Genomic DNA, 27,660 nt, shown 5'->3' on the forward strand with positions numbered 1-27,660 from the left:
AGTGCAGCAGGGACCAGCCAAATTTCAATTAGAACATTTTCATTTGAGTAGGGGCTACAACCTGCTGGCTTATTGAAGGAAAAAAGAAAAAGATTAATCTCTGGCCAGTCTACAGCTTTGGCTAGTTTGTCATTTTTTAGCCTCTTTTACACTTTTACACAGAAGGGTAAATTAAATCTCAGGCAATCAATACTCAGTTTGGGTATATGTACTTTTTAGATGTAAATATGATTCATACAAACAAGCTACCAAATATAAATGAGAAAAGGTAAATGATTACCAACAAGGATATTTGAATAACACCAAAAAGTGATAATATACATAGTATATTAAAGTCCATAAATCACACTTGATAGGGTCAAATCTATGCGTTGCCAAAACTCCACTCCCCAGTTTGGATGTAAACTCACCAGAAAGATTTGCATCACACTCTCGTGTTTTGGTAATCAAGCAGTTAACCATCATAGGGTTCAGATGAATTCCATCAGTGCACATTTCCCAGCGGGTAATATAGGAGAAATAAGACTCCAAATAGTGTGATATCGTCAAATTAAATAAAGCATTTATTAAAAAGCATAGCCTGATGGTAATATACTCACAAACAGGCAAGGTAAAATTGCGTTCATATGATAGAGATGCCAGAGATACCACGTCATGGCGGACATAAGGTATAGGTCATTCCTCCCCTGCTCTGATAGTTCAAAACACTTACGGTGGTATGTGAACATCACTTTTGGTTGCCGTGCAGCCACATACGTGTTTCATCATACCGACTTCGTCTTGGGATTGGCTGTACGGCATGGTAACCATCTTTAAATAAACTCACTTATGCAAATGACAGAAAATTGCTTATCCACCCTTGGTGTCCCCGCTGCAATGATATTTCCAGCATCCACAGCAAACATAGCACATTACAATCCATATAACTTTAAAAAGTCATCACAATCAGTTTTTAATTTAATACTTTTCATATAATCAACATACGGTCAAACATCCGTTAAAACAATAATTAAAAAAGTCATAAGAAAACACATATAACATCCAGAATAGAATAATATATATTAACTAAACACTTACTACATATTCCAAATATGAAATCCATCACCATTGATTCACCCGTAAGTGACTTTTTTATTAAAAAAATTATTTAGACAGCAATTTGGGTCAAGGTCTATATTCATACCATTAGGTGCTAGACACTTCATTAAAAATATCCAAATGTTAGAAAACACATTAAAAAAGCATCACCGTGTTCCCTTTCGAACATTATTTAAGGGAAAACCTAAGTTTTAGGAGTACGAGATGGGAAATTTTTTCGAGCAGGCAAAATGACAGACTTTGTGTGAAATTTGGTCAGTTCCTCAGTAACTGCCACTTTCTTCTTGGTCACTTGGACAGAAATCAAGAGATTTTCTGTATCTCCAGTGGAGATGCATGAAAAAAACAAAAAAAAAACGGTTTATTGAATTCGGTAAGGACAGAAGTCCTGCTAAATTTTTCATTTCTGTATGTGTACATGTGGGGAAACACTTTTCATTTCCTGTTGTGTCACCAGTAAGTCAAGTTAAATTTCACAGCAGATGCACAGTAATATAAATTGAAATGAGGTATTCGCTTTCCCTCTCCCAAAACTGAAAAATCTTAAACTGGTTATGTCGAATAGTACAACTATTATACAGCATGTAGTTGTGTAATATACACGTGTTTTTTTTTTTTTCTATTACAGATAAAGACAAATCAAGCACACATCCTTTAAGATCTTCTAAAGACCCATCTCCTTCAAGCTCAGGCGCTATAACTTCCATCAAAGTAATTTTTTCCATTATCTCTTCGTTTACTTATGGAATGCAGAAAGACCTAATTCGAAAATCCATATTATAAATGGATATCGTGGTGAAATTTAAGGCCTTGTTTCCATGGGTTTATCAATGCATACCCCATGCAAGGGCTGTGTTTACCTGCACAGAAAGGCACAGGTGTTTTGTGCATCCCCATGCAGGAAGTCTCATTGATTTCTGTTGAGATGCAGCAGAAGCACATTGTGCATTCAAGGCCTTGCACAACACCGATGACAAATTGGGAGCAGTAGAGGTTCGTGCAATGGCTGCGTCCCAGTAGACATCGGTGGGACTTCCTGCACGGGACTACACAACACAGATACCTAGACAAATTGCAGTCCCAGGGCCACATGCAGCCCTTTGGCGATTCCTATCCTGCCCTTGATGCCAGGTTAGAAGGCCATGGACTGCACCGGCGACCCGCAAACGAGTGAGGACAGCAGAATCCTGTAGGCAGCGATTTCCCATGTAAAATGTATCCAGTGACCTCGCTAGCAGGGCACACTCAGCATGATATGTGAAGAATGGGTAAAAAAAAAAGCAATGGCCTAGTGAGTGCCTGTAAATGGTGTAGCAATGTGGCAATTCCCCTTCGTCTGGAGGGTGATTGTGCAGAAAAGCTTTCCACTAAAATAGTGGTGTTTTCTTTAAGGCTCTGCATAGACTGCTGTCCAAAGGGGATCGTTGCACCTGTATTGGCAAAAGAAAAGGTCTCACAACGTCTATTCCAACCTTTTCATGGTTTCTAAGCCACATGGATCTCAGAGTCCAGAGTGTTAAAAAAAAAAAATATATATATATATATATATATATATATATATATATATATATATATATATATATATATATATATATATATATATATATATATATATATATATATATATATATATAATATAATATAATATAATATAATTTTTTGCAAAAAGATGAAAAAAATTAAAAATAATCTACGATGGACTTAACATGCCTCTCAGCAAATACCATGGGGTGTCATTTGGGGTGGGTGGGGTTTGTACTATCTTGGCATCTTAGCACCTCAGGAAATGTGATGGGCATTCAGATAGTAAAAGCTGTGTAAAAACTCCAATATACATATATACCATAATTTGTAGATGCTATAGCTTTACGCAAGCCAATAAATATTCACCTATTGGAATTTTTTTTTTTTTTTTTTACCAAAGACATGCAGCAAATACAAGTATATGAAGCGATGTGATTTTATTGGATATGTTTTATGACAAAGTAGAAAATATTGGTTGTTATTTTTCGTTTATATAATAAAAAAAAAAAAACAGTGGCTATCCAGTACCACCAAAGGAAACCTCTATTTGAGTAAAAAAATGATATCAAATTAATTTGCATACACTGTTGCATGACCGAGCAATTGTCAGTTAAATAGCACCGAGCTCAATAGCAAAAAAAAAGCCTAGTCATATAGTAGTTAAACATATATGTTAATAATAGTGCTGTGTTTCTGCTGTTTATTGGTCTTTTGCTAAACAATTTTTTTCATATTTGAATACCTATGTTGACTCTATCCTCCAAATATATGTTGGTTTTGTGTTGAGTCTACCTGTATCATTCCACAACCTAGGTTAAACACACAAACCTCTCTCAGCATATGCCAGACATATGTTTACTGGTGATCAGTTACAAATAGGAACATTGTCCATCACACACTTCATAAACTATTTGATTTGTGTTTTACAGAGTGGAGACCAAGATAAAGGAAGTCGCCTCTCGTCTGAGATTGCTTTTGTGGATGCTGCCTGCAAATGGGTTTCTGACAAAATGGAGAAAGTGTCTGAAAGCAATGTAACTGAAGCCACAGAAGACTTTGTAAAAGTACATATTTCAATGGAATGGTTTTTCAGAGCTTAAGCATGGATGATGATTTTCAAGATTATGCATAATATATTTTTGAATATTGATTGCACACCTAAATGTATAGGAGCTTTGTCTCTTAGACCTCATTTACAGTATAGTTGTGGCCAGGGGGCAATAAAAACACTGGTTTATTGTGTTTTGGGGATTTTTTTTGCAAGTGGATGGAGCTGTGCTGCAATGCATGTGATTGCAACACAGTGCTGCGGTCTTCCAATGGTTAAAGGATAAGTTCACCTTTCGTAATATGTTACACCCATGTCCAGGGTGTAACATGTAACAGATGCAGCAGCCCCTGTACTCCCGCAATCCGACCCGACCCCCCCCCCCCCCCCCCCCCCCCCCAACGTTGTGACAGTGAGCTGGGGATCTTCCCCCCCCCCCCCCCCCCACTAGCTGTCATTATTTAAAAAAGACGTGGCAGTGCTGGGCTCTGCCCACCCAAGCACATCATTCATTCAGAGTTCTGAAAGTGTGAGAACTATAAGTACCGACATCCTTTGCGGCTGTCGACTTATTGTTTTTAATTAACTACCTGGTTGTTAAGTGCTCTAGGTAGTTAATTTTTTTTTTTACCTGCAAAAAGATGTGCATTTTATTTTTTGCAAAGGGGAACTTATCCTTTAGAACAGGGGTCCCCAAACTACTACCCTCCAGTTGTTATGGAACTACAATTCCCATCATGCCTTTGAATGAGACTTTTACAATGTCTCATAGGACGTGTAGTTCTTTAACAGCTGGAGGGCCGTAGTTTGGAGATCCCTGCTTTAGAACAAATGTTTCACATAACAATCGCCACGGCCATCGCCTCATGGAAAAACTCACTAAATAGGGCCCTCCAGATCATAGGAATGTAAAAATAAGCATACAGTGCCTTGCAAAAGTATTCACCCCCTTGGCATTTTTCATGTTATGTTGCCTTACAACCTGGAATTAACATGGATTGTTTCAGGTTTTGCATCATTTAATTTACAGAACATGCCCACAACTTTTGAAGATTTTTTTTTTTTTTATTGTGAAGCAATCAACAAATAGGACAAAATAACAGAAATAGTCTATGTGCATAACTATTCACCCCTCCTAAAGTCAATACTTTGTAGAGCCACCTTTTGCAGCAATCCACAACTCCAAGTCTCTTTGGATAAGTCTCTATGAGCTTGCCACATCTTACCACTGTGATTTTTGCCCATTCCTCCTTGCAAAACTCCTCCAGCTCCTTCAAGTTGGAGGGTTGGCGCTTGTAAACAGCAATCTTTAAGTCTGACCACAGATTTTCTGTTGTATTGAGGTCGAGGCTTTGACCAGGCCATTCCAACACATTTACAGTGCCTTGCGAAAGTATTCGGCCCCCTTGAACTTTTCAACCTTTTGCCACATTTCAGGCTTCAAACATAAAGATATAAAATTTAAATTTTTTTGTGAAGAATCACCAACAAGTGGGACACAATTGTGTAGTGGAACGAAATCTATTGGATAATTTAAACTTTTTTAGCAAATAAAAAACTGAAAAGTGGTGCGTGCAAAATTATTCAGCCCCTTTACTTTCAGTGCAGCAAACTCACTCCAGAAGTTCAGCGAGGATCTCTGAATGATCCAATGTTGTCCTAAATGACTGATGGTGATAAATAGAATCCACCTGTGTGTAATCAAGTCTCTGTATAAATGCACCTGCTCTGTGATAGTCTCAGGGTTCTGTTGAAAGCGCAGAGAGCATCATGAATACCAAGGAACACACCAGGCAGGTCCGTAATACTGTTGTGGAGAAGTTTAAAGCCGGATTTGGATACAAAAAGATTTCCCAAGCTTTAAACATCCCAAGGAGCACCGTGCAAGCGATCATTTTGAAATGGAAGCAGTATCAGACCACTGCAAATCTACCAAGACCTGGCCGTCCCTCTAAACTTTCAGCTCAGACAAGAAGACTGATCAGAGTTGCAGCCAAGAGGCCCATGATCACTCTGGATGAACTGCAGAGAACTACAGCTGAGGTGGGAGAGTCTGTCCATAGGACAACAATCAGTAGTACACTGCACAAATCTGGCCTTTATGGAAGAGTGGCAAGAAGAAAGCCATTTCTCAAAGATATCCATAAAAAGTCTCGTCTAAAGTTTGCCACAAGCCACCTGGGAGACACACCAAACATGTGGAAGAAGGTGCTCTGGTCAGATGAAACCAAAAAACTGTAATCGCAGCAAAAGGTGGCTCTACAAAGTATTAACGCAAGGAGGCCGAATAATTTTGCACGCCCCACTTCATTTTTTTATTGGTTAAAAAAGTTTAAAAAATCCAATAGATTTTGTTCCACTTCACAATTGTGTCCCACTTGTTGGTGCTTCTTCACAAAAAATTAAATTTTTATATCTTTATGTTTGAAGCCTGAAATGTGGCAAAAGGTTGAAAAGTTCAAGGGGGGCGAATAATTTCGTAAGGCACTGTACATGTTTCCCCTTAAACCACTCAAGTGTTGCTTTAGCAGTGTGTTTGGGGTCATTGTCCTGCTAGAAGGTGAACCTCCATCCTAGCCTCAAATCACACACCGAGTGGTACAGGTTTTGTTCAAGAATATCCCTGTATTTAGCACCATCCATCTTTCCCTCAACTCTGACCAGTTTCCCAGTCCCAACTGCTGAAAAACATCCCCACAGCAGGATGCTTCCACCACAATGTTTTACTGTGGGGATGGTGTTCTTTGGGTGATGTGATGTGTTGGGTTAGCGCCAGACATAGCATTTTCTTTGATGGCCAAAAAGTTTAGTCTCATCAGACCAGAGCACCTTCCTCCATACATTTTGGGAGTCTCCCACATGGCTTTTCGCAAACTCAAAACGTGGCATTTTGTTTTTTGCTGAAAGTAATGGCTTCTGGCCACTCTGCCGTAAAGTCCAACTCTGTGGAGCGTATGGCTTATTGGCGTCCTATGTACAGATACTCCAGTCTCTGCTGTGGAACTCTGCAGCTTCTTCAAGGTTACCTTAGGTCTCTGTGCTGCCTCTCTGATTAATGCCCTTCTTGCCCGGTCCGTGAGTTTTGTTATGCGGCCATCTCTTGGGACGTTTAATGTTGTGCCATGTTCTTTCCATTTGGTTGTGATAGATTTGAAGGTGCTCCTAAGGATCATCAAACATTTGGATATTTTTTTATAACCTAACCCTGACTTGTACTTCTTAAAAACATTGTCCCTTACTTGTTTGGAGAGTTCCTTGGTCTTCATGGCAATGTTTGGTTAGTGGTGCCTCTTGCTTAGGTGTTGCAGCCTCTGGGGTCTTTCAAAAAGGTGTGTATATGTAATGACAGATCATGTGACACTTATATTGCACACAGGTGGGACATTTCACTAATTGGGACTTCTGAAGGTAATCGGTTGCACAAGCTTCATAACAAAGGGGGTGAATGCACATGCCAATTATCATTTTTTTATTTTTGAAAAATAGTTTTATATATATATTTTTCTAATTTTATGCCATCTTAGACTATTGTGTTCTGATCCATCACATATAATTCAGATTTAAAAAAACATTGAACTAAAGGCGGTAATGCAACAAAATAGGTAAAAATCCAAGGGGGGGTGACTACTTTTGCAAGGCACTGTATATGGTTAATCATTGTTCAGACTCCCATACATCATCCAATCAAGCATACATACGTTGCCGGTGATGTTTCTTTAAAGCTTGCAACTAGTATAGCTGCTCTGCCTCAAAACTTGGAATTGTGCACTGAGAAAATAGAAGATCCTCACAGAGTAGTAACATTGATATTGGGATATTATTATTCCCAATAAACTCTTGCAGACTGTCATACTTCAACCAGTCTGATCAAACCGATCTTGCACATTGCTGGTACTGACACCTCAGATGTCACAACCAATAAGCCATCTTGTCTTTCAATAATGAATGAGTACTACACTTCTAATAGCTTTGAGAGATAACCATTGGAGAGCTTCTGAATGTATATGTGAGATCCACAGCTCTCACCAACTTATGAGTTGTCATTTTTGAAGCTAAGCTGAAGCAAAAGCAAGGTGTAAACAGGACTGTAAGCTAACCATTTTATTTAGGGCTAGTTTAGACTTTTTTCAAAACAAGGCTTCGGACACGCTTTGCTAAAGCTCTCTGAACGCCAGTCAAAGCCCCTGTCACTAAATAAAATGGTTAGCTTACAGACCTGTTTACACCTTGCTTTTGCTTGGTGCTTCGATGAGGCTTTGGTGGAGCTTCGTTGGGGCTTTTATGAGGCTTCGGTGGGGCTTCAAGCAAGCTTTGCCATAGACTTCTATGGAGGTTAACTAAAGTTACACGGGGTGTCATTTTTAAAGCTAAGCTGAAGCAAAAGCAAGGTGTAAACAGGACTGTAAACTAACCATTTTATTGAGCGTCAGGGGCTTTGACTATTGTTAGCTTTAACAAAGCGTGTCCGAAACCTTGTTTTAAAGCAAGTGTAAACTAACCCTTAAATTGTATTAAAAAAAGGATCTTGGCTAGATTATATTGCAGAAGGCTTTCATCAAGGCTTGCATATTGGCAGTAAAAAATTCTATATAGCTTCCATCTTTCTGTAGATGCTAAAGTTGTGCTGTCTTTAATACAACCACTTATTTAGCTACCTTGTTTTCTAAGGCAGGATCATCTTCTGCATTATATGGAGACCAAATAGCAGACCTAGAAGCTAACGTGCCTGTGAATTCCGAACGTTATGATTCAAATCCAGTTAGCAACCGATCTAAAGCCATTGCAGCAAAGACAAAAGAAATAGAAGAGGTAAGTTGAAAGAACTTGCTGTTTTTGTCTTTTTTTAACCGATGTCCAATTTCTTGTTCAAATCCCCCAAAAAATTAATGTGCTGTCCAGGTATCAACATTTTTGACTGCTTTTTCTTTCCACTTCTGGCATAGCAGTGGGTACTGGAGCATTGCTTGCATTGACGGCACAGTTTGGTTCTGCATTATTATTATTTTCCACCAGTTGCACCAGACCAGGGAGCTCATTTGGTTTGCGGCTGCTTTCACTGTCTGTACAATTGACCTCCATTCTTTGCCACTGTCGACCTTCAACATCTGAGACACTTCTGGGCATATCGGATTCCTGGTCCCCCAGCCACTACGTCACTATTGTGTTCTATAATAACCTAGGGGCTGGCAGTAGAAACCATAGAATGCATCTGGCAGTGTCAAATGCTGAAGAGTCTTCAGGCAGTGGTAGTTCAGCAGTGTGGGAAGTGGGGCAGAACTATATTCATTTTGTATCTTTACAGGCAATTCTTAGTTTTCTCTTTTTTGTAAGTGACAGGGTCACTTAAAACCCAAAGAATATTTACCTCTTATATGGTCAATTTGTGAATTTTACTGCAATTTTACTGCATTTTTTTTTTTTTTTTTTTTTTTTTTACATTTGCTTTTATTTAAACTTGATAAATGTACTTACCTATGTTTCTGTACTGTGGAAAGAAGCAGATTTGCACATACTAGACACCGTAAAGTGGAACTTACATTTTTATGTGCGCCCTACATACTGAAAACGCAATTTGATTCATTTTTAATATTCAAAGCAAACTCGCCCATCCATCCACATCTCATTGCTTTATTTTGTTTGAAAATCACCCCCTAGTATTTCTAGCCATGACCATCCTGAGTAGGTAAAGATAATTCATGTGCCATTTACTTCCTGGGCTTCATCTGCCCTTAGCTCAGGCATGCATACAGGAGGATGTGCTTAGCTCAGAAAACGACTCCTCTTTTCCAAATCGTGCTGGAGCCTTTTTTGGTGTGGTTCATGTGGATAGGGCAGTCCATTGAAAAATGCGACTTGTGGCAACACTCAAAAAAATGTGCATGGTCGGACACACTTCCTGGTATGTACAAGCCTTCAAACTGGTGTGCCCTAAGATTATGTACAATTCTAAAGGATGCCTTGACTGAAATAGGTTGAGGAAATGCTGATGTAACCTAAATCAGTGACTGAACTGTGTGAAAGGATCCTAATGCCGCGTACACACGACCGGACTTTCCATCGGACAATCCGATCGTGTGTGGGCTAATCCGATCATTTTTCAGGAGAAAAATATCAGACGAACCTAGAAATAGAACGTTTCAAATCTGTCCAACGGACTCAATTCCTATCAGGAAAAACCATTTGTCTGTATGCTGGTCGACGGACCAAATACGACACAAGGGAAGATATTGGTTACTGGCTATTGAACTTCCTTTTTTAGTCCCGTCTTACGTCATCACATTCTAAACAAACTGACTTTCGAACTGACTGTTCGTGTGGCCAAGTCCGTTCGTTCGGATCTCTGCCGAAAGTTCGTCGGGAAGACCGTCGGACCTAGTCTGCCGGAAAGTCCTGTCGTGTGTACACGGCATAACTCTTTTCAAGGTCAAGTCACACCCCTTAACGCTGGCAGAGGTTCTTTCATTGGTCAGTTTTTATTCTTTTATGTAAAACCTTTTATCCCAAAAGGAAAAAATACTGTTCCTGTAACTGCCTAAAAAGTTAGTTTTTAATTTGTTTTAAATCTACTAGTTCATCTAACTTTACTCTCTCCCCAAATTGACAAGACTGGATAAAGGAGCAATGGAAACACCTTTGGACAGCAGACTGGAGAGAAGAAGGGCTTGTTCACAAGAGCTGTAGCCCCTGAAGAGCGATCCACATTTAGATTGCTCTTTATAGAGCAATTGACAAGCAAGTGAGGAATCATTACATTGCCTCCTCAGCAACTACTTTAACCCCTTAATTGGTGCACTAGCACACCACAATCACATGCAGGGCGGCTAAATTAACTTCAATGGGTCGGGTTTGCAGGGCACTATGTCAGCTGAGAGCTACAGGGGTATCATTTCTGCTTTGCTTCACAGCCGTGGCATGTGTACAATTTGTGTTTTGCCTTTCTTTTCAGTTCAGCATGACTTCTCTAGTGCTAAAACTTTTCAGTATTATTATGGTATTAAGTCAGTATTGTGGGAGCCATCCCCATTGGGAGAACATGGTGATTACTGCTAGAAGCTATAATAGATCACGATTCGCTCAAGATTCTCGCGATGTAAAATTTTTCCTATTATACAAAAAAAAAAAAAAAATATGGGCTAACTTTACTGGTGAGTGTTTTTTTTTTTTTATTTTTTTTTTTTATTAAAGTAATTTTTTCCCCAAAAAGTTGCATTTGAAAAGACTGCTGCGCAAATAGTGTGACATAAAATGTATCTTCTAGTGTCTCTAATAATATATATATATATATATATATATATATATATATATATATATATATATATATATATATATATATAATTAGGTTCTAAGTAATTTTATAGCAAAAAAAATAAAAATTATTATTTTAACTTGAAACCAAGAGATGTAGCGTTTAAGTGGTTAAACATTTTTCACTTACACATGAAGCCTATTCCATTGACAAATTGTTACAATGTTTCTACTTAAAGCGGTAGTAAACCCAGTTTCAAAAAACACTTACATTCCTGGCACGCCGGAAAGGCTAACTTTCACATTGGTTGTGCTTTCAACCAAACTCTCAAACCATCCAATGGCTGGTTTCATAACTGATCACATGTGCAGCATTATGGCAGTTGAAGAATCATTAGAGTCCAAGATGGCGGCTTCCTTGACTGAAAACGATAGAGGGGTTTACTTCCACTTTAAGTTTAACTGATAAAGAATGTTTTGATTCTTGGCAGACTGCCTGTTTTTTTCCTTCCTTTCTTTTGACAGCAGTGGCTTCAGAAGAGCGCAGACAATTCTTTGCATAGAAAGAATTGTGAAACGCTTTAGTCAAGATCGCAATAACGATTCTTGATGATTAATCTCGCAGCTCTAATAGCCGCTAGCAATAATCAGATGTAAAATCCAACAGGCTGGTTCTGCTCAAGTTGATCGATCGCTTAAGTTTGGTACTTTCAGCCAGGTCATACCAGGTTTGAATTTCAGCCAGTTCCTGCTGAACCAACCGAGATTCCAATCGTCTATGGCCGGCTTTAGGGCAATGGAAACATTTTAGGTGCTTCTCTTGACTGATAACCACGTACATAAAAAACTTGTTTAGTTGTGCACAAACTATTACTGTAGAAAAAGTATGTAGCTTTTCATTGTAATTGTTTTTTGGGATTTTTAATTTTCTAACTTGAATGCCAATGTCGCTTTTACCAATGTTTCCCTTAATATAGAGGTGTTCTTGTGATTTTTTTTTTTTTTTTTTTCAGTTTTAGATAATGTCTGGAAGAGTAAATTAATTTTACTGCTTTCATGTTATAATGGTGACTTCAGAGACTGTGCATTCAGCCTTTCATTTCTTCCCATCTCAAAGCTGTCACATCTTAGATTTACTACTTTATTCTTTTAAATGAAAGGTTCTACGCATAACATTTTCCATGAAAGCCTTAGGAATCAAGTCACAAATTGAAATCCAGTAAATGTGTTGTATTAAATTTTAGATTTAAAATAAACATTGTAACATTCTTCAATTTTGGTTTTTAGACTCCTAGCTTCCCAGTACATTTGCAAGAGCAGCCTTTCTGTGAATGGGAATTTAGTTTCAAGACCACTCCTTTTCTGCTAATTTTTAACCCCTTTAGTGCTGCTGGACAAGTATATTTCACCTACACTTTTTGCCAGTATTTGTCATGTCATGTCAGGTTTTGCTTTGCAAAGTTGGATTACAACAGGCATCTGGTTTAATCTTGAAGTTATTTAAGATTTACAATTCTCTTTAAAAGCTTTTGGAAAGTCTCTTTACAGACCAGGACAAATTTTTTGGTACCCTTTAACAAGAAAAAAACACCACCCACGCTTTTCTCTATAATAAGGTAAAACTGACATTATATACTGTATAGAATTATAATCCACAGTGATGGATGTCAAAGGCTGAAGGATTTTTGCCATTAGGCATTCTATGCATGAAGGTAAAAAATCTTTGTGCAGCAGCCCTCAGTAGCCCCCCTAATATTTAATGGAGCCCAATTTCGATTCAGTTATGTGCACTGAGCAGCGGCTCTCTTGGGTCTCCTTTTCTCATTGGCTGAGACAACAGTGGGAGCCGTGAGAGAGTGTGTGCGGCATGTTCCGTGTGTGAATGGACACACAGAGCAGCGGCTTGCAAGTGAGCTTTCCTCCATAGCAAGCTGCTTATTATGGGGGCATTCGGCAGAAGGGAGGGGCCAGGAGTACCAGTGGGGGACCCAAGAAGAAAAGGGGTACTCTCTGTGCAAAACCACTGCATATAGCAGGTAAGTTTGACATGTTTGGTGTTAAAAAAACAAAAATAACTGCCTTTTAATTTCCATTGAATCCATATTTTATGAAAATCAAAAGTGAAAATGGTGTGGACAAAATTATGGAACCCGGACTAATTGAGTTCCATGAGTGAAGATATGTTATATGAATGAGAAAAAAACAAACTTGAAATATCGCTATGATCCAGTTATTTGAAGGGGTTCTAACAAATCTGTAAATGCCCTGTTAAATATATTTATACAATAAGCTATAATTTTATCTTTTTACACTTTTTTTGTTTTAGTCTAACATTCCAAAGGTATGCAGGTACTGTATACATGAGACAATTGCTTTTAATTGCATCACGTTCAGGAGAAATGAAAGTCTTTTAATGAGCTGTAGGAGTTCCAACAAATTTGTCAAAGTCTGTATATTTCATAATTCATTATAGCAAGTGACAAAGATATGATTTCTCTATTGTTTCAAAGAGCATTCTAACTCATTTAATATGCAAACGGATAGACAGGAGGATTGAAGCAGCCTTGTATAATCTAGAATGTTAGTTGGTCATATCCACTTAATAGCTGGAAATATACTGTTTGCTCAGCTGCTATATACTCTATTTAACATACACAATATGGCTCCAGTTTTTATCAAATTGTTCCCCTTTATTTGTTTTCCCTCTCAGGTATGATTGGCGTATACACTTCCTTATTCAGCTAATGGCAGTTGTTTTAAAGCATATTGTAACAGAAGGTTTTTTTATTTATTTTTTTTTTTTGCAAGATTGCATGTACCTTTTTAACTGTTCCAGAATGATCTTCTATGTGACCTGAAATGTAGAGGGCTTAAAAAAAAAAAGGAACTTGATATTTCTTGAAAAATGTTGCATGATTTCTTTAGGTAACCCTAAAGAATAGAGAACAAAAGCTGGCCTTACAATATATGAATTTCAGCCAGTTTATCGGGAAATACGGAAGGGCCTGTCCCCACCTTCTCGCTCAACATCCTTCAATTGAAAAATTAAAAGACATACAGGAAAATTGTCAGTCGAACAGAAGCTATAGCCAATCAGATGCAGCTGCTGTTTAGGTAATCTGACAGTCACATGTGCTGATTATCAGAATACAATAGCCGCAGTAGGGGAGGAGTCCATCCTTGCAAAAATGGGTAAGGCCAGCTTTATTGTGGTTAGTAGCTGACTGGAAGGTAACTGGGCAATCCAAAGCAAAAGAAAGTTAAAAGTTGATGTGGTGATTTGGCTTAAGCTTGCCATGGATGGATCAAAATTGAGGCGGTGTAGTAGGGATTCTAGTGATCAACTCCTCTCAAATGTGACTGTTGATATATTTTCGTTTGAACAGTGTGGCAACCATTTGCCCTTAGTGCTGATCAATATATCTGGACAACAGAGGAGTTCCCGCTGTAAGAATAGAAACGAATGGGTTCTAATGGTGATCACTAGTTGCGCCACCTAAGTTAGCTGATTGACAAAGAGAGCCCCATCTTGGTTCACGTTCAGCTCCAATGCACAGTGCAAAATTATGAAGGTACTGCAGTTCCATTAAAGACCTAAGGAATTTCACATGACTCTGAGACAAGATAGAAACTGTGAATCTGTTTTAAAGCTATAAAGAATCGTTCCTTATTGGTTGGGTGCTAAAGGACTTTTACCAGATGCGTAAAAACTCTTATTAGAAATCGTTTGAGAGAGTGATACAGAGACATAAATTCTCCTGACATAGTGTTACAAAATCCTTCCCTGTGTGATGAAGCATAATGCATCTAGTCAGCACTTTGCTAGCTGATTTACCTTAAATGACTTAAGCTTACACATACAGTAAGAGTGGGCCGAGGAAGAAGTCAATTTCCAATCAGCTAGTTGTTCACCTAACAAATATTGTGTTAATTAGTGAATCAAGCCTTACAACATGCATAAAAGACTTTAGATCTAATTTTTATTTTTTATGGTTTCCGTTTCATTGATATTTTCTCAGAAATCGCTCTTATTTTTGGTACAGTCTTATATGCATTTTGTAACCATGGTTTTCTTGGTTGGATTTTTGGAATGATCCTTCTAGGGCTGAAACAACTAATCGATTATGAAATTAATCGATTACTATTTTCATAATCGATTAATCGGCCAGTAACATAATGGGGTTAAAATAACTAAAATGAGCCCTTTATAGTACAAAAAGAGCAAATAATCGCTACTGTAAATATTACTTTCACTATTCTACAGTAAAAAAATGAACCCCTTACAGTAGTGATTATCTGCTTTTTTCCTACTATAAAGGGCTAATTTTTTATTTTTTTTTTAACCCCATTATGTTACTAAACGTCTTGGCCCTTGTACACACGGTCGGACATTCCGACAACAAAATCCTTAGGATTTTGTCCGAAACTGGTGTTGCATACACACGGTTGGACAAAGTTGACGGAAAATCCGATCGTTCGTAACGTGATGGCGTTATTTCGTTACGACGGGACTACGTTCAGGCTAGTAGCCAATAGCTTTGGTCTAGGCATTTGATCTGAGCATGCGTGACACTGTCCGATCGGAATTCTCTACAAACGATTGGACAAAGTCTGATCGGATCATGTTGTCGGAAAATTTTATAGCCCAGCTCTAAAACTTTGTCGGTCGGATATTCCGACGGAAACAGTCCGATGGAGCCCACACACGGTCGGATTATCCGACAACATGGTCCGATCGCAAATTCTCCATTGGAATGTCCGACCGTGTGTACAAGGGCTTAGACCTGGTTCACACCTATGTGTTTATTGGTGCTTTTTGCAGAAATGCACTACAGTTCATTTACATGGTTTCCTATAGGACATGTTCAGATCTGAAAGGGTCAGGGACTTTTGATCCAATAAAGCACCATTTTGGCGTTAATATACTTCAATGGAGAAGCTGCAGAAAAGCATGTAATTTGTTTTTGCAGCAATGTGTTTTTTAATCTGCCCCAAAAAAAAAATGCAAATTGCAGTAAAATCATGTGCGCAAAAATCAAAACGCACAGCAAAAAGCACTACAAAAACAGATCAAAAGCAAACTGCATAGGTGTGTACCAAGCCTTTTGCTGGCCATATGGATCAATTTTCAGATGAGAATATTCAGACGAAAAATCTTTGTACATTCGCTGAATGAAAGAATTTTGTTTGAAATTTTCATTTGTTTTTAAAATGAATGTAATATGTAATTTCTGAACGAAAACCACATACACTGTCTGAAAATTCCTTTGACTAAGAAGTTTTTCATTTCCAAATTTTCCCGTCACTGTGGTTGAAAATGAACGTCAATTTGACCCACTTTTTTTTTTTTTTTTAAGGTTATTAACCAATTAATCGGTTAATCGAAACAGTAATCGGCCAACTAATCTATTATGAAAATAATCGTTGGCCGCAGCCCTAGATCAAACTAAACTCCTTATGACTATTTGGCAACAAGCCTCATGTATTTTATTAAAGCTAAATTCCAGGTTTGGATTTTATTGCATAGTTACATTGGTCCAACTTGCACCAACGTGAGTATTCATATACCATTTTGGAAGCAGAAAATCACTGTAATAGTAACTGATACTACAAGTGATTGCCACAGTCTTCCAGGTTTCTTTACACAAAGTGTTCTATGATTGGTTAATGTGGAGATTGGGAATATTTGAGAAAAATGCATGGCAATCTGTAAATCGTGTCCAAGCCAAGCTGGCAACCCCCTTTGGTTTTATACAGCAGTACAGGTACTCAGCACAGGTCACAGAAGACAGCGGCGAACACTGTAGTAGCAGCGACTTCTTCAGAGATTCTTCCACAGCAATCCACAGGTATCTGGCATACTTGCATTGGTCCGACATGAACGAATGTAACTTTGCAGTAAAATCCATGCCTTTTGGCTTTAGAATTACTACACTAGTCCAATAAGAAACCTCTTGGTATGACAAGCTGCAGGCTTTTGGTGTTTGCCATCAGTCCTCAAGGGCCTTGTTTATGGCATTGACAGGCTTAATTGTGTACACATTTTATGAATTCTGTTTCATTATAGCACTTATATAGTATATTTTACATGAAAAGGTAAGCTCTAGGCCACTTTTCCCCTTTTTATAAATTAGGCTTCATAATGACGACTTAAAGAGGAACCTCAACTTTATCTCAAAAAGCACCTGTAGAAATGTTAACTAATGGAGATCTGCAAACCAATACTTAACCACTTCCCACCCGGCCAATGCACATATACGGCCGGGTGGGAGCCGCCTACTCCTGATATGACGTTCAGGAACGTCATTCAGGAGTAGCGGGATCGCGCGCGCGCCCGCGCAGCGGCGCGATCCCGATGCGCCCGTGTCACCCGGACACGGCGCATCTCAGATCGGCAGGAGGGCTCTGTGATTGGCCCTCCTGATCACATGACGGCCGTGTCCAATCACGGCCGTCATGTGATGTAAACAAACAGCCGGTTGCTAGGCAATCGGCTCTCCTCTCCTCACACGGAAGTCATCGCTGTGGAGAGGAGAGCAGATCGCTGCAGCCGGCTGCTGATCAGTGAGTATGAGCTGCTTTTTACAGCTTTTTACTCACTGATCACCAGTCTAGTGTACACAGTAAACACACCACACAGTAAACACATCACACAGTATAAACACAATGTCCCCACACATGTCCCCAAAACATACATGTCCCCAAATAATAAAAACACATGTCCCTAATAATAAAAACATGTCCCCCACATATGTCCCACTAAAATCACATGTCCCAATGATTATCTGCACACATATGTACGTGATCACCTGCACACATATGTACATGATCATTTGCGTACATATGTCCGTGATCACACAAACCAATTATTATACACTTAACGGATTTTTTTTTACCAAAAACATGTAGCAGAATACATTTTGGCTTAAATTTATGACAAAATTTGATTTTATTGGATTTTTATTGAAGTAGAAAAAAGAAAATAGTTTTTTTTTTCCAAATTTCAGCTTTTTTGCTTATATCGCAAAAAATAAAAAACGGAGTCGTGAATAAATACCACCAAAATAAAGCTCTATTTGTGCGAACAAAATGATAAAAATTTCATTTGGGTACAGTGTAGCATGACCGCGCAATTGTCACTGAAAGCGCTAGAGCGCTGAAAGCTGAAAATTGGGCTGGGAAGGAAGGGGGCGAAAGTGCCCTGTATTGAAGTGGTTAAAGATAACTGTAGGCTTTGTATTCTTTGTATACCTTTTTTTTTTTCCTCTACATTCTTCTCATAGCACCCTTTTTTTTTTCACTAAGGGAGATGAATCCATCTCTCACAACGCTATTTGAGAATTAATGACCAACTTCAATATTTATTTTAAAAAATACATTGTGTTTACACAGAAAATGTTGACTGACCTATCATTTTGTTTGATAAAACTTAATATTGCCCCTGAGTGCGCTACATTTTATGTTTCTATCAGTACACAGAGAGGCATACTCCTGTATGTGTTTCCTACAAGTGCCTATATATTGTGTTTATATTTTACAGTTTGTATTTTAAAGTGGCATTTTGAAGGTTGTGGTTCTTTTTCCTGTTGGCATTTGATATAAATGTCTGCATAAACACAGGCATTAAGTAAACGCATGGAAGTTTAGCTTTCAACCTCTGGGCCCAGTAACTTGTTAACTGTTTATTTTGGTTGAGCTCCACGCTGTAAATTTCTTGCTCCACTGATTTTACCATCAACCTAAAAGCGTATCTGCCGAATAAATGATACTCGCTGAACAGAATAATCCTTGTTCTAGCTGAAGACTGAAAAATACTACACAATTTCTAAAGCATATAAATGGTAATTTTATGACTGTCTTTTAGTAAATGCGTGCTTTGGAAATGTTTAATTCAGTTTAATATGACCATGGCAGGATTTGCTGGCTTGACGTTTAACTTTCAGGTATGGGGCAGTATGTCTACCCTGTAAACAGGACACATTTAAATTGTAAACCTGAAACATTAGGTTTAAGTGGGTGGGCTTAAAATGAAGTATAATCAATGTGGAAAACATTAACCAATGTTTCTGACTGGGTGAGTCATTGTACACTTTGTTCGTCTTGTGGGAAGACTTGTTTTTTTGTACGGATGACAAGTTTTTTCTTAGCTGTTTTCTCCTATGAAGAAATGGTTCCTGGTTGCATAAAATCCTAGTTGTGGACTGCAGAAGAAGGAAGCATGAATATGCCTTGCTTCTTTCTCAGAGTGGGTACAGTCAAGCACCAGGTCGCAACCTACCCATATCTATTGATTGGCAGATAGGTAATAGGGGCTGAAGGTAGATGGCATGGCCCCAATCTTTGCCCATGTACACGTTCACTAATTTGTGCCTTTCCTATTCACTAATGGGAAGTGTCAGTGCTCAGTTGTCTGGTGAATGTGACGTGTAGCTCAAACATGTATCCTCCTCCAGGCACCTGGGAATTAAGCATTGTTCAGACATAGAGGATCACTTCAGAATAATATCAAGATTTATTTGAAAAAACAGGCCTTGATTACATTTTTACAGACCTTCTATTAACCACTTGCTTACTGGGCACTTAAACCCTTCTCCTATCCAGACCAATTTTCAGCTTGCAGCGCTGTCACACTTTGAATGACAATTGAGCAGTCGTACAACACTGTACCCAAATGAAATTGTTATCCTTCCCCCCCCCCCCCCCCCCAAATAGAGCTTTCTTTTGGTGGTATTTGATCACCTGTGCGATTTTAAGTAAGAAGACCGAATAAAAAATAAATAAAAAAATTTTGTTTTAAAAATTTATAACTGGTAATTTTTGTCTGTCATTGATGTACACTGATGATGCGGCAGTGATGGGCACTGATCGGTTACACTGATAGGCAGCACTTGTAGGTGGCACTGATTGACACCATTGGTGGGCATTGATAGGTGGCATTTGTGGGCACTATTAGACTCTATAAATGAGGCATAATCGCCTCTTCCATTTCGGGACTGATGTCCCTTTAAGATAAACTGGTGAGCGGCTTTTTTTTTTCTGTGCTGTCAGCGTGAGGAAAAAATAAATACAATCACTGAGCTTTTTGTTTTGATCATGTGATCAGCTGTTATTGGCTGACAGCTGATCACATGGTAAGGGGTTGGGTCCCGCCCCTTACTCGGATCAGTGATCACCTGAGTCTCATTGCCTTGTGGAGCGTGCGCAGGGAGCGTGCACAGGGGAGGCCACCATATGATGGCCTCCCGGCAATTCACATCCACGCTTTGGCCATCATTCAAGACCCTCTGCCTCACCCACAAATGCGTGCATAGAGAAGCTCTGCAATACCTAGCTGAGAAAATAAATCATTACACACCAAACCGCAGTCTTCAATCAGCCAACAAAAACCTCCTCCTTGTGCCCAAAGCCCGATACAAATCTAAGGGGGATCGGAGATTCGCTGTCCAAGGACCTTGGCTATGGATTGCTCTACCAATCAACATCCGCCTGGAAGAAAACCACCTGGCTTTTAGGAAAAAAAACTCAAGACCTTCCTCTTCTAGCTGATGATCAAAGCTCGTCACAGCGCCTTGAGGCGATTCAGTTTGCGTTGTGCGCTATACAAATATTTCATTCATTCATTCATTCATCATTCGCCCATAGCACGGATGTTGGGTGGTTAAGGAATCGAGTAATGAAAAGTGGTCAGGATCCTGGATTTCAGCTTTATTTAATGTTGTACACACAAAGTAATTTAACTATTCGGTGCCTTTAGACTGGACATATATGGAGCATTTTCTTTAATGCAACCACAAGTTGTGGAAAATAAATTAGTTTGATTCACCCATCAACACAGATAGTGTTGACAGGGAAATCCCTCCTGCCAAGCCATTGTGTTTTCCCAGCAGGGGGAGCCATCCTCACCTGGAGAAAACCGTGATTGTTAGCAGCTGTAACCACTAGCGACAATCACATGTGTAATCCGGCAGTTTGGGTCTACCTAAGTTGATCGATCATTGGGTACATTCAGCCTACCAATAGCTGATCATGAAAGGGGGCAGGGCCAAACCACCGCTCTGTGTGAATGGATATCGTGACCTGTGATTGTGTTCGCGTGTCCCCATAGCAAGCTGCTGTGGGGGCACTTGATGGGGGAGGGGGGGCAAGAGAGCTGGTGAGGGGCCCAAGGAGAGCAGGATCTGGGCTGCTCTGTGCAAAACTATTTTACAGAGCATGTACAGTCATGGCTGAAATTGTTGGCACCCCAGAAACTTTTCCAGAAAATCAAGTATTTCTCACAGAAAAGTATTGCAGTAACACGTTTTTCTATACACATGTTTATTCCCTTTGTGTGTATTTTTGTGGGAAAAAAAAGCAAATTGGACATAATGTCACACAAAACTCCAAAAATGGGCTGGTCAAAATTCTTAGCCCCCTTAACTTAATATGTAGTTGCGCACCCTTTGGAAAAAATAACTGAAATCAGTCGCTTCCTATAACCATCAATAAGCTTCTTACACCTCTCCCCTGGAATTTTGGACCACTCTTCCTTTGCAAACTGCTCCAGGTCTCTCTTATTGGAAGGGCACCTTTTCCCAACCGTAATTTTAAGATCTCTCCACAGGTGTTAAATGGGATTTAAATCTGGACTCATTGCTGGCCACTTTAGAACTCTCCAGCGCTTTGTTGCCATCCAGTTCTGGGTGCTTTTTTATGTATGTTTGGGGTCAGTGTCCTGCTGGAAGACCCAAGATCTCGGATGCAAACTCAACTTTCTGACACTGGGCTCTACAGTGTGACCCAAAATCCTTTGGTAATCCTCAGATTTCATGACCCCTTGAATGTGCGCAAGAGTGCCAGAGGCAGCAAAACAACCCCAAAACATAATTGAACCTCCACCATAGTTTTACTGTAGGTACTGTGTTCTTTTCTTTGTAGGCCTCATTCCATTTTCGGTAAACAGTAGAATGATGTGCTTTACCAAAAAGCTCTATCTTGGTCTCATCTGTCCAAAAGATGTTTGGCAAACTGTAGTCTTGCTTTTTTTGTCTCTCTGTCTGCAGTGGGGTCCTCCTGGGTCTTCTGCCATAGCATTTCATTTAAATGTCGGCATATAGTTTGCGCTGACACTGATGCACTCTGAGCCTGCAGGACAGCTTGAATTTCTTTGGAACTTGTTTGGGGCTGCTTATCCACCATCCGGATGAACTATCCTTCATTGCAACCTTTCATAAATTTTTCTCTTCTGTCCGCACCCAGAGAGATTTACTACGGTGCCATGGGTTGCAAACTTCTTGATAAAGTTGCGCACTGTGGACAAAGGCAAATCTAGATTTCTGGAGATGTTCTTGTAAACTTGAGATTGTTGATATTTTTCCACAATTTTGGTTCTCAAGTCCTCAGACAGAAAGAGAAGAGAACTGTTCTCTTTCTGTTGTCCATGCTTAGTGTGGCACACACAGACACACACACTATGACTGTAAGTATAACATGTTTATTATTTTTAAAGAAAAAAAACAAAAGCGTTATTACTTTAAAATTACTTGTTGCTTTGCCCTTAAATTGAAAAGTAGAAACCATTGTTTGTTGGATGAAAAATGTAAAAAAAATGCAATTTCTACAGATTGATTTTTCTCAAAATGTTTGCTAAAACAACTGTACTTGTTGCATTCTCATTGTATGACTGTACTATAAGAGCCTACCTGATTGGATATTAATTAGATTGTCTAGGTTAGCCTTCATATTGAGTATTGGTAAATCCAAAGGCTATTGTGCCAACATTCTACTACCAAATTTTAACACGTATGACCAGTTTTAGTAACATCTTTTATACAAAGCGTTTTCTCTTTTGTAAAGTCTGACAGGTTGGGCTATCTGGGGATCATGTGAAGTGTAGGCATCATATTGTGTTTACTACACAGTGGGAGCTATTGACGAAAGGCAAATCCACTTTGCACTGCAAGTGCACTTGGAAGTGCAGTCGCTCTAAATCTAAGGGGTAGATCTGAAATGAGGGGAAGCTCAGCTGATTTTATCATCCAATTATGTGCAAGCTAAAATGCTGTTTTTTATTTTCCTTACATGTCCCCCTCGGATCTACAGCGACTGCACTTTCAGTGCAAAGTGGATTTTCCTTTAGTAAATAACCCTCAGTGTGTAGTCTTTAATACCCCATCTTATTTTGTAAGACACCTAAAACATTGGGAAGGATTTGTAGTACTAATGTGATTAAAGCTCTCAAAACAATTAAGAAAACCAAATCCAACAAGACTCCTATACAACTTTATTTATTTTTTTATTTTTTTGCTGGTTCATTTTTGTTGGCAGTACATTTGCAGTTTGTTCATGTGTCTTAATCTGTGCAAATGACATTTAGTTAAAAGCCTTATCTCATTTGTAAAAGACAGAGAAGTTTGATGCATTTTTATGTTAATAGTTTTAAAACTATACTGTAGGAATTTCTTCTCCTCACGCACTATCCATCTACACATACAGAGCAGTCCCTCTTCAGGCATGTTCCTTCAAATATCTGTCAGTTGCTGTTAGAGAGCTTCCCCTTCATGTCCGGGCCATAATTAAAACAAGATTTTGTGAGGATTGTTGCCAAATCCACGTTTCTAGGTTTTCCAAAAAGTACTGCAGCTCTTTGTGCATGTCTGTAGAGAAATAAAATGTGTAACTAACCATTGAAGTTAAAGAGTACCTGTCCTTTCAACTGAAGCACACTATAGCACTGGCCTTCAACCTTCTGAGCACAGGTTTACTACCTATTAGGCATACCTTCATCTAATAGTCAAGGTTTTGTTTACATTTTTCTCAAGAATCGTCTGTGCCTGTTTGCTTCATCTATGTAGTTTTGCACCATATGGGGGTTGTTTCTAGGGCATTTTAAGATACAGCCCATTCTTAATGATGCATAGCGGCATAAGCCAGTAGGGATAGAGGATTGCTTTGAGGGTTGCAAACAAATCTGTAGCACAGGTAAGTCGCTGGATTGACAGATTAAGGTATATCTGTATTAGAGGTATGCTCAGGGGTGTAAGAGCCAGAGCTAAAGCACACTACTTCAAAATGCTCTTTCAATGAATAAGATTTAGATGCATCTTTTTATTGAGATGAAAATGTGTTCTGCTCCATCCATGTTGTGATTAACTTGTAAAACAATTTGTCTCTCGAACTCTGCAAACTACGGTATATGATGAAGTTGTCTGCTCATATGCAGAGGAAGGAGCTATTTAAATTTATATTAAGGAGTCTGGAAAACGTGGAAATCACCAGGGGGATTTTTGATTTTGGGTGCTTGAACCACTTTTGAAAATTTTGCAGTATTTAGGGATTCCTGTGACAGTAGGCTGCTTATTATAAACCATAGGATGTAGGCGCAAGATTTCATCACCATAAAAATAAGGTTCATCATAGTCACCGAAAGGGCCTTTTCTAAGTAAGGCCGGCCATAGACTGTTAGAATCTTGCCTGGTTCGGAAGGAACTGGTTGAGAGTCAAACCATGCATGAGCAGGCTGAATGTACCCAAGTTTCATTGATCATCTTTGGTACAACCAGCATGCCGGATGTTGCATGTGATTATCACTATCGGCTGTTATAGCTGCAAGCAGTAATCCCAGCGTTCTGCCAGCGGGGTCGCATCCCCGCCAGTAGAACACAATGGCTTGGCGGGAGGGATTTGAGTGTATTTTTTTCTCCTGCATTCCGTGGTTGCAGGAAAGAGATTTGCTTAGTCTATGGCCAGCCTGTGCTGTACTGCTGGCCCTCACACCCCTGGGCACATGTACTACCTACCTACTGCACAGCCCTTAATCTGATAATCAACTGACTTAGCTGTGTTGTAGATTTGTTTACATCCCTCATAGCAATCCTCTGTCCCTAGTGGCAGTTATATTTCATAGAGAAAAATTGGACTGTACAGTCTTCTTTAGGTTAACTAGAGTTTAAGCTATGCTTTCCCGGTTTGAATAACAAGAACAGACATTAGCATTCTAAACTATGTTTGGTTAAAACACTGATTCACAGGTTGGACCACATTGGCAGTGTATAAGGGAAATGCATCAGTCAGTGAGGAATGTATAGCGTGTACTCAGCAGATATAAGAGTATTTGGCATTCTGGCTGGACAGATTTGATTTCAGTTCATCATATTTTAGTTGATCAGATTGTAAGCAAAGGGCTTGTGTTTTATGAGCAACATAAATGCCAAGACTTAATTGATGAAAAAACTTCAGTTATCTGGAAACAATTTTTTTGCGGGAGTAGCATTGTAAATTTGGTTGGCTTTTTCTGCGTTGTCCTAAAGCTTGAAAACTGCCTTTGGATATTTTTGCCCCTTTTTTATAATGTAATCGCTTTATCTGTGTTCTTAAATACAGTCATCCAGCTAGTCTCTTAAAACTAACTTTTTTTTTTCTCCCCCCCCCCCATTGGGGCTGGTTAAAATTCTGACATGCAGCCCTGTTATCAGTGATGAATGAGTTGAACCATTTCCTGTAGCTGCCAAAAGTAAATGGGGGGGGAAATGATGCACGGGATTTCTTAATTCATGACCAATTCTTCTGTTGGTAGCACACATGCTTAACTGAAAAAAAAAAGATAATCATCACCCATGTGATAGTGTGAGACACCTTCTTGTTCTTCTAGAAGAGAGAGATCATTCACTAGATGTTGGAGAATTTGACAAAATAAAGACACGCCAAATATTTTAAAACAAACCAGTGGACAGGAGGAACGTACTACACAGGCAGATATTGGTTAATAAATATAATTTAACTTTTCCCAAAGTTAAAGTTAAACTCCAGCCTTTCCTTTATTCTTGTACAGTTGTTCAGGTTCCTCTCCTGAAATTGCCTACTCTGATTTCACTGCATACAGATTCTCACAATGTATTTTGGAAGTTGCAACACATCAGAACCTGCCTTATTTCCTGGTTTGAGGACAAACCGCAACACCTTGTGCTTTTCTCCTTGTCCCTGGCCCACCCCTTTTACTCTTTTGTGTTTTTAGTTCTTTCAATCATGGAGGCTCAGCACCACATGTGAGAATTGCTATTTCCAGGAAACTGTGTACATTACTCTGCTGCCCCATCCCACCAGTCATGATCTGCTTGGATACCAAGTTCATACCCCAAAAAGTCAGATGATTGGAGCATCTATGCATGGCAACCAATAGGCTTCTGTTTTGAAGAAGCGAACTACACTGCATCTGAGCATCACAAACCAAAAAACTCTGTCCAATTCATTTTTAATTTTCAAAGCAAGTCCATCCTACCATGTATCCATGCTTTTTGCTGGAAAATCCTTTGGAAAACATCCCCCTAGCATTTCTGACTGTGGCCATCTTGAGTAAGGGCAGATTTTCGTGTAGCATTTACTTCCTGGAATCCATCTGCCCTTAGCTTCTTGGCTTAGGCGTGCAGGCAGGGGGTTATGCTTAGCTGAGGAAACCACTCCTCCTTTCCTCCCCTCCTGAAGATTCCTGGGATGTAGAACATCATTTGTCTAGGCCTGAAAACCAAGACGACGTAACTGAAAAATGTTTAAAACAAGTAAATATGGTATACTTTCCTATCCATTTACTAAAAACTGTTTTTGTTTTTGTTTAACAAGCAGGTTAAACAAAAAACTCAAATACTTCCATCAACACAAGCAATGTTGATGTAGGGATGTCTCCTGCTGAGCTTTCTGCCAAAATACACTGATCAGTGCTCGCAACAAATTGGCTGCAAGTGTTAATGGAATTCTGGTTTTCCAGCATGCCCATTCAACAGAAACTGGTCATTAGACCAGCTTCTGTTTAACAAACAGCTGTACAAATGAACCAAAAATTGCCTGATTCCTGCCGAGGCAGCCGATTTTTTTTTTTTTTTTTTTTTTTTTTGGCCTGTGTGTACCGGGCTAAAGATTAAAAAAATGGTCAGTGTTGCTTGAGAGAGTGAAGTTCAGTTTTGAGCTTGTTCAGAAGAGCTTCACTCTGTAAACAAACATTTAAAAGTCAGCAGCTACAAATACTGTAGCTGCTGACTTTTTTTTTTTAAAAAAACACCCGTTGCAGAATCCAGCATGAGTGATTTGACTGCACCACCTGGATTGACAGAAGTCTGTTTGAGCCCGCGTTCACATTGGGCCGTTTTGACATGTGATTTTCGCATGCCAAATCGAAGCCTATTTCTAGCAATGGCACGTCTGAGTTTCCCAAAAGTAGTTCCTGCACTACTTTTGGCAACTTCGCAGGCGATTTCAATAGACATCTGTCCATGAACCCACACAGATGTCTGTTAATTCGCCCCCGAAGTCAGACTGAAATGCCGGTTTGATATCGTACGAGTTCAGGCCCAAATTCAGTGTGAACTTGGGCTAAGGCTGGGTTCACACTATTTTCAAAGCGCTTCACAGCAAGGGATCCGATGTGTCCTTGTTCATTTCAGGGGCGAATCGGGTCTGAATTTTTCCTTGAATTCAGACCTGAAACTGAGCCACAGATGCACAGGACCCCGCCCCAGAGATGCGTGAACCAGCTCCATTGCGAGTCGGTCACACTTTCTTGTCATGTGAATTGAATGCTGAGAAACCTGCATCCAATTTGCATAAGTGTGAACCCAGCCTGAAATTTTACAGAGCCGAGTGCAAAATTTTCAGCTATACAGTGAAAATCAAATGTAGGTAACTGAATACAATAGCTGGCAGTAGAGATTTGTGGATTGGGCAATCAATTTGATATCTCAGTTTTCACGGAATAAAGATCTAGCGGTAGGCTTTTT

At 39.3% G+C, this 27,660-nt stretch overlaps 1 protein-coding gene across 4 annotated transcripts in view; it reads left to right on the plus strand.

Moving 5' to 3' along the window:
- PPHLN1 (periphilin 1) overlaps positions 1–27,660 on the plus strand; it is a 133,561-nt gene that overhangs the window by 89,819 nt on the left and 16,082 nt on the right. For all 4 annotated transcript variants that reach the window (XM_077472507.1, XM_077472509.1, XM_077472508.1 and 1 more), the window contains 3 exons: positions 1,727–1,809; positions 3,552–3,686; positions 8,339–8,479. In XM_077472507.1, coding sequence (XP_077328633.1) covers positions 1,727–1,809; positions 3,552–3,686; positions 8,339–8,479 — 359 coding nt within the window. The remainder of the gene's footprint in view (positions 1–1,726; positions 1,810–3,551; positions 3,687–8,338; positions 8,480–27,660) is intronic.

Source organism: Lithobates pipiens, unplaced genomic scaffold (assembly GCF_037356315.1).
Source record: "Lithobates pipiens isolate NorthernLeopardFrog02 unplaced genomic scaffold, aLitPip1_a1.2 Scaffold_8, whole genome shotgun sequence".
Classification (NCBI taxonomy): domain Eukaryota; kingdom Metazoa; phylum Chordata; class Amphibia; order Anura; family Ranidae; genus Lithobates; species Lithobates pipiens.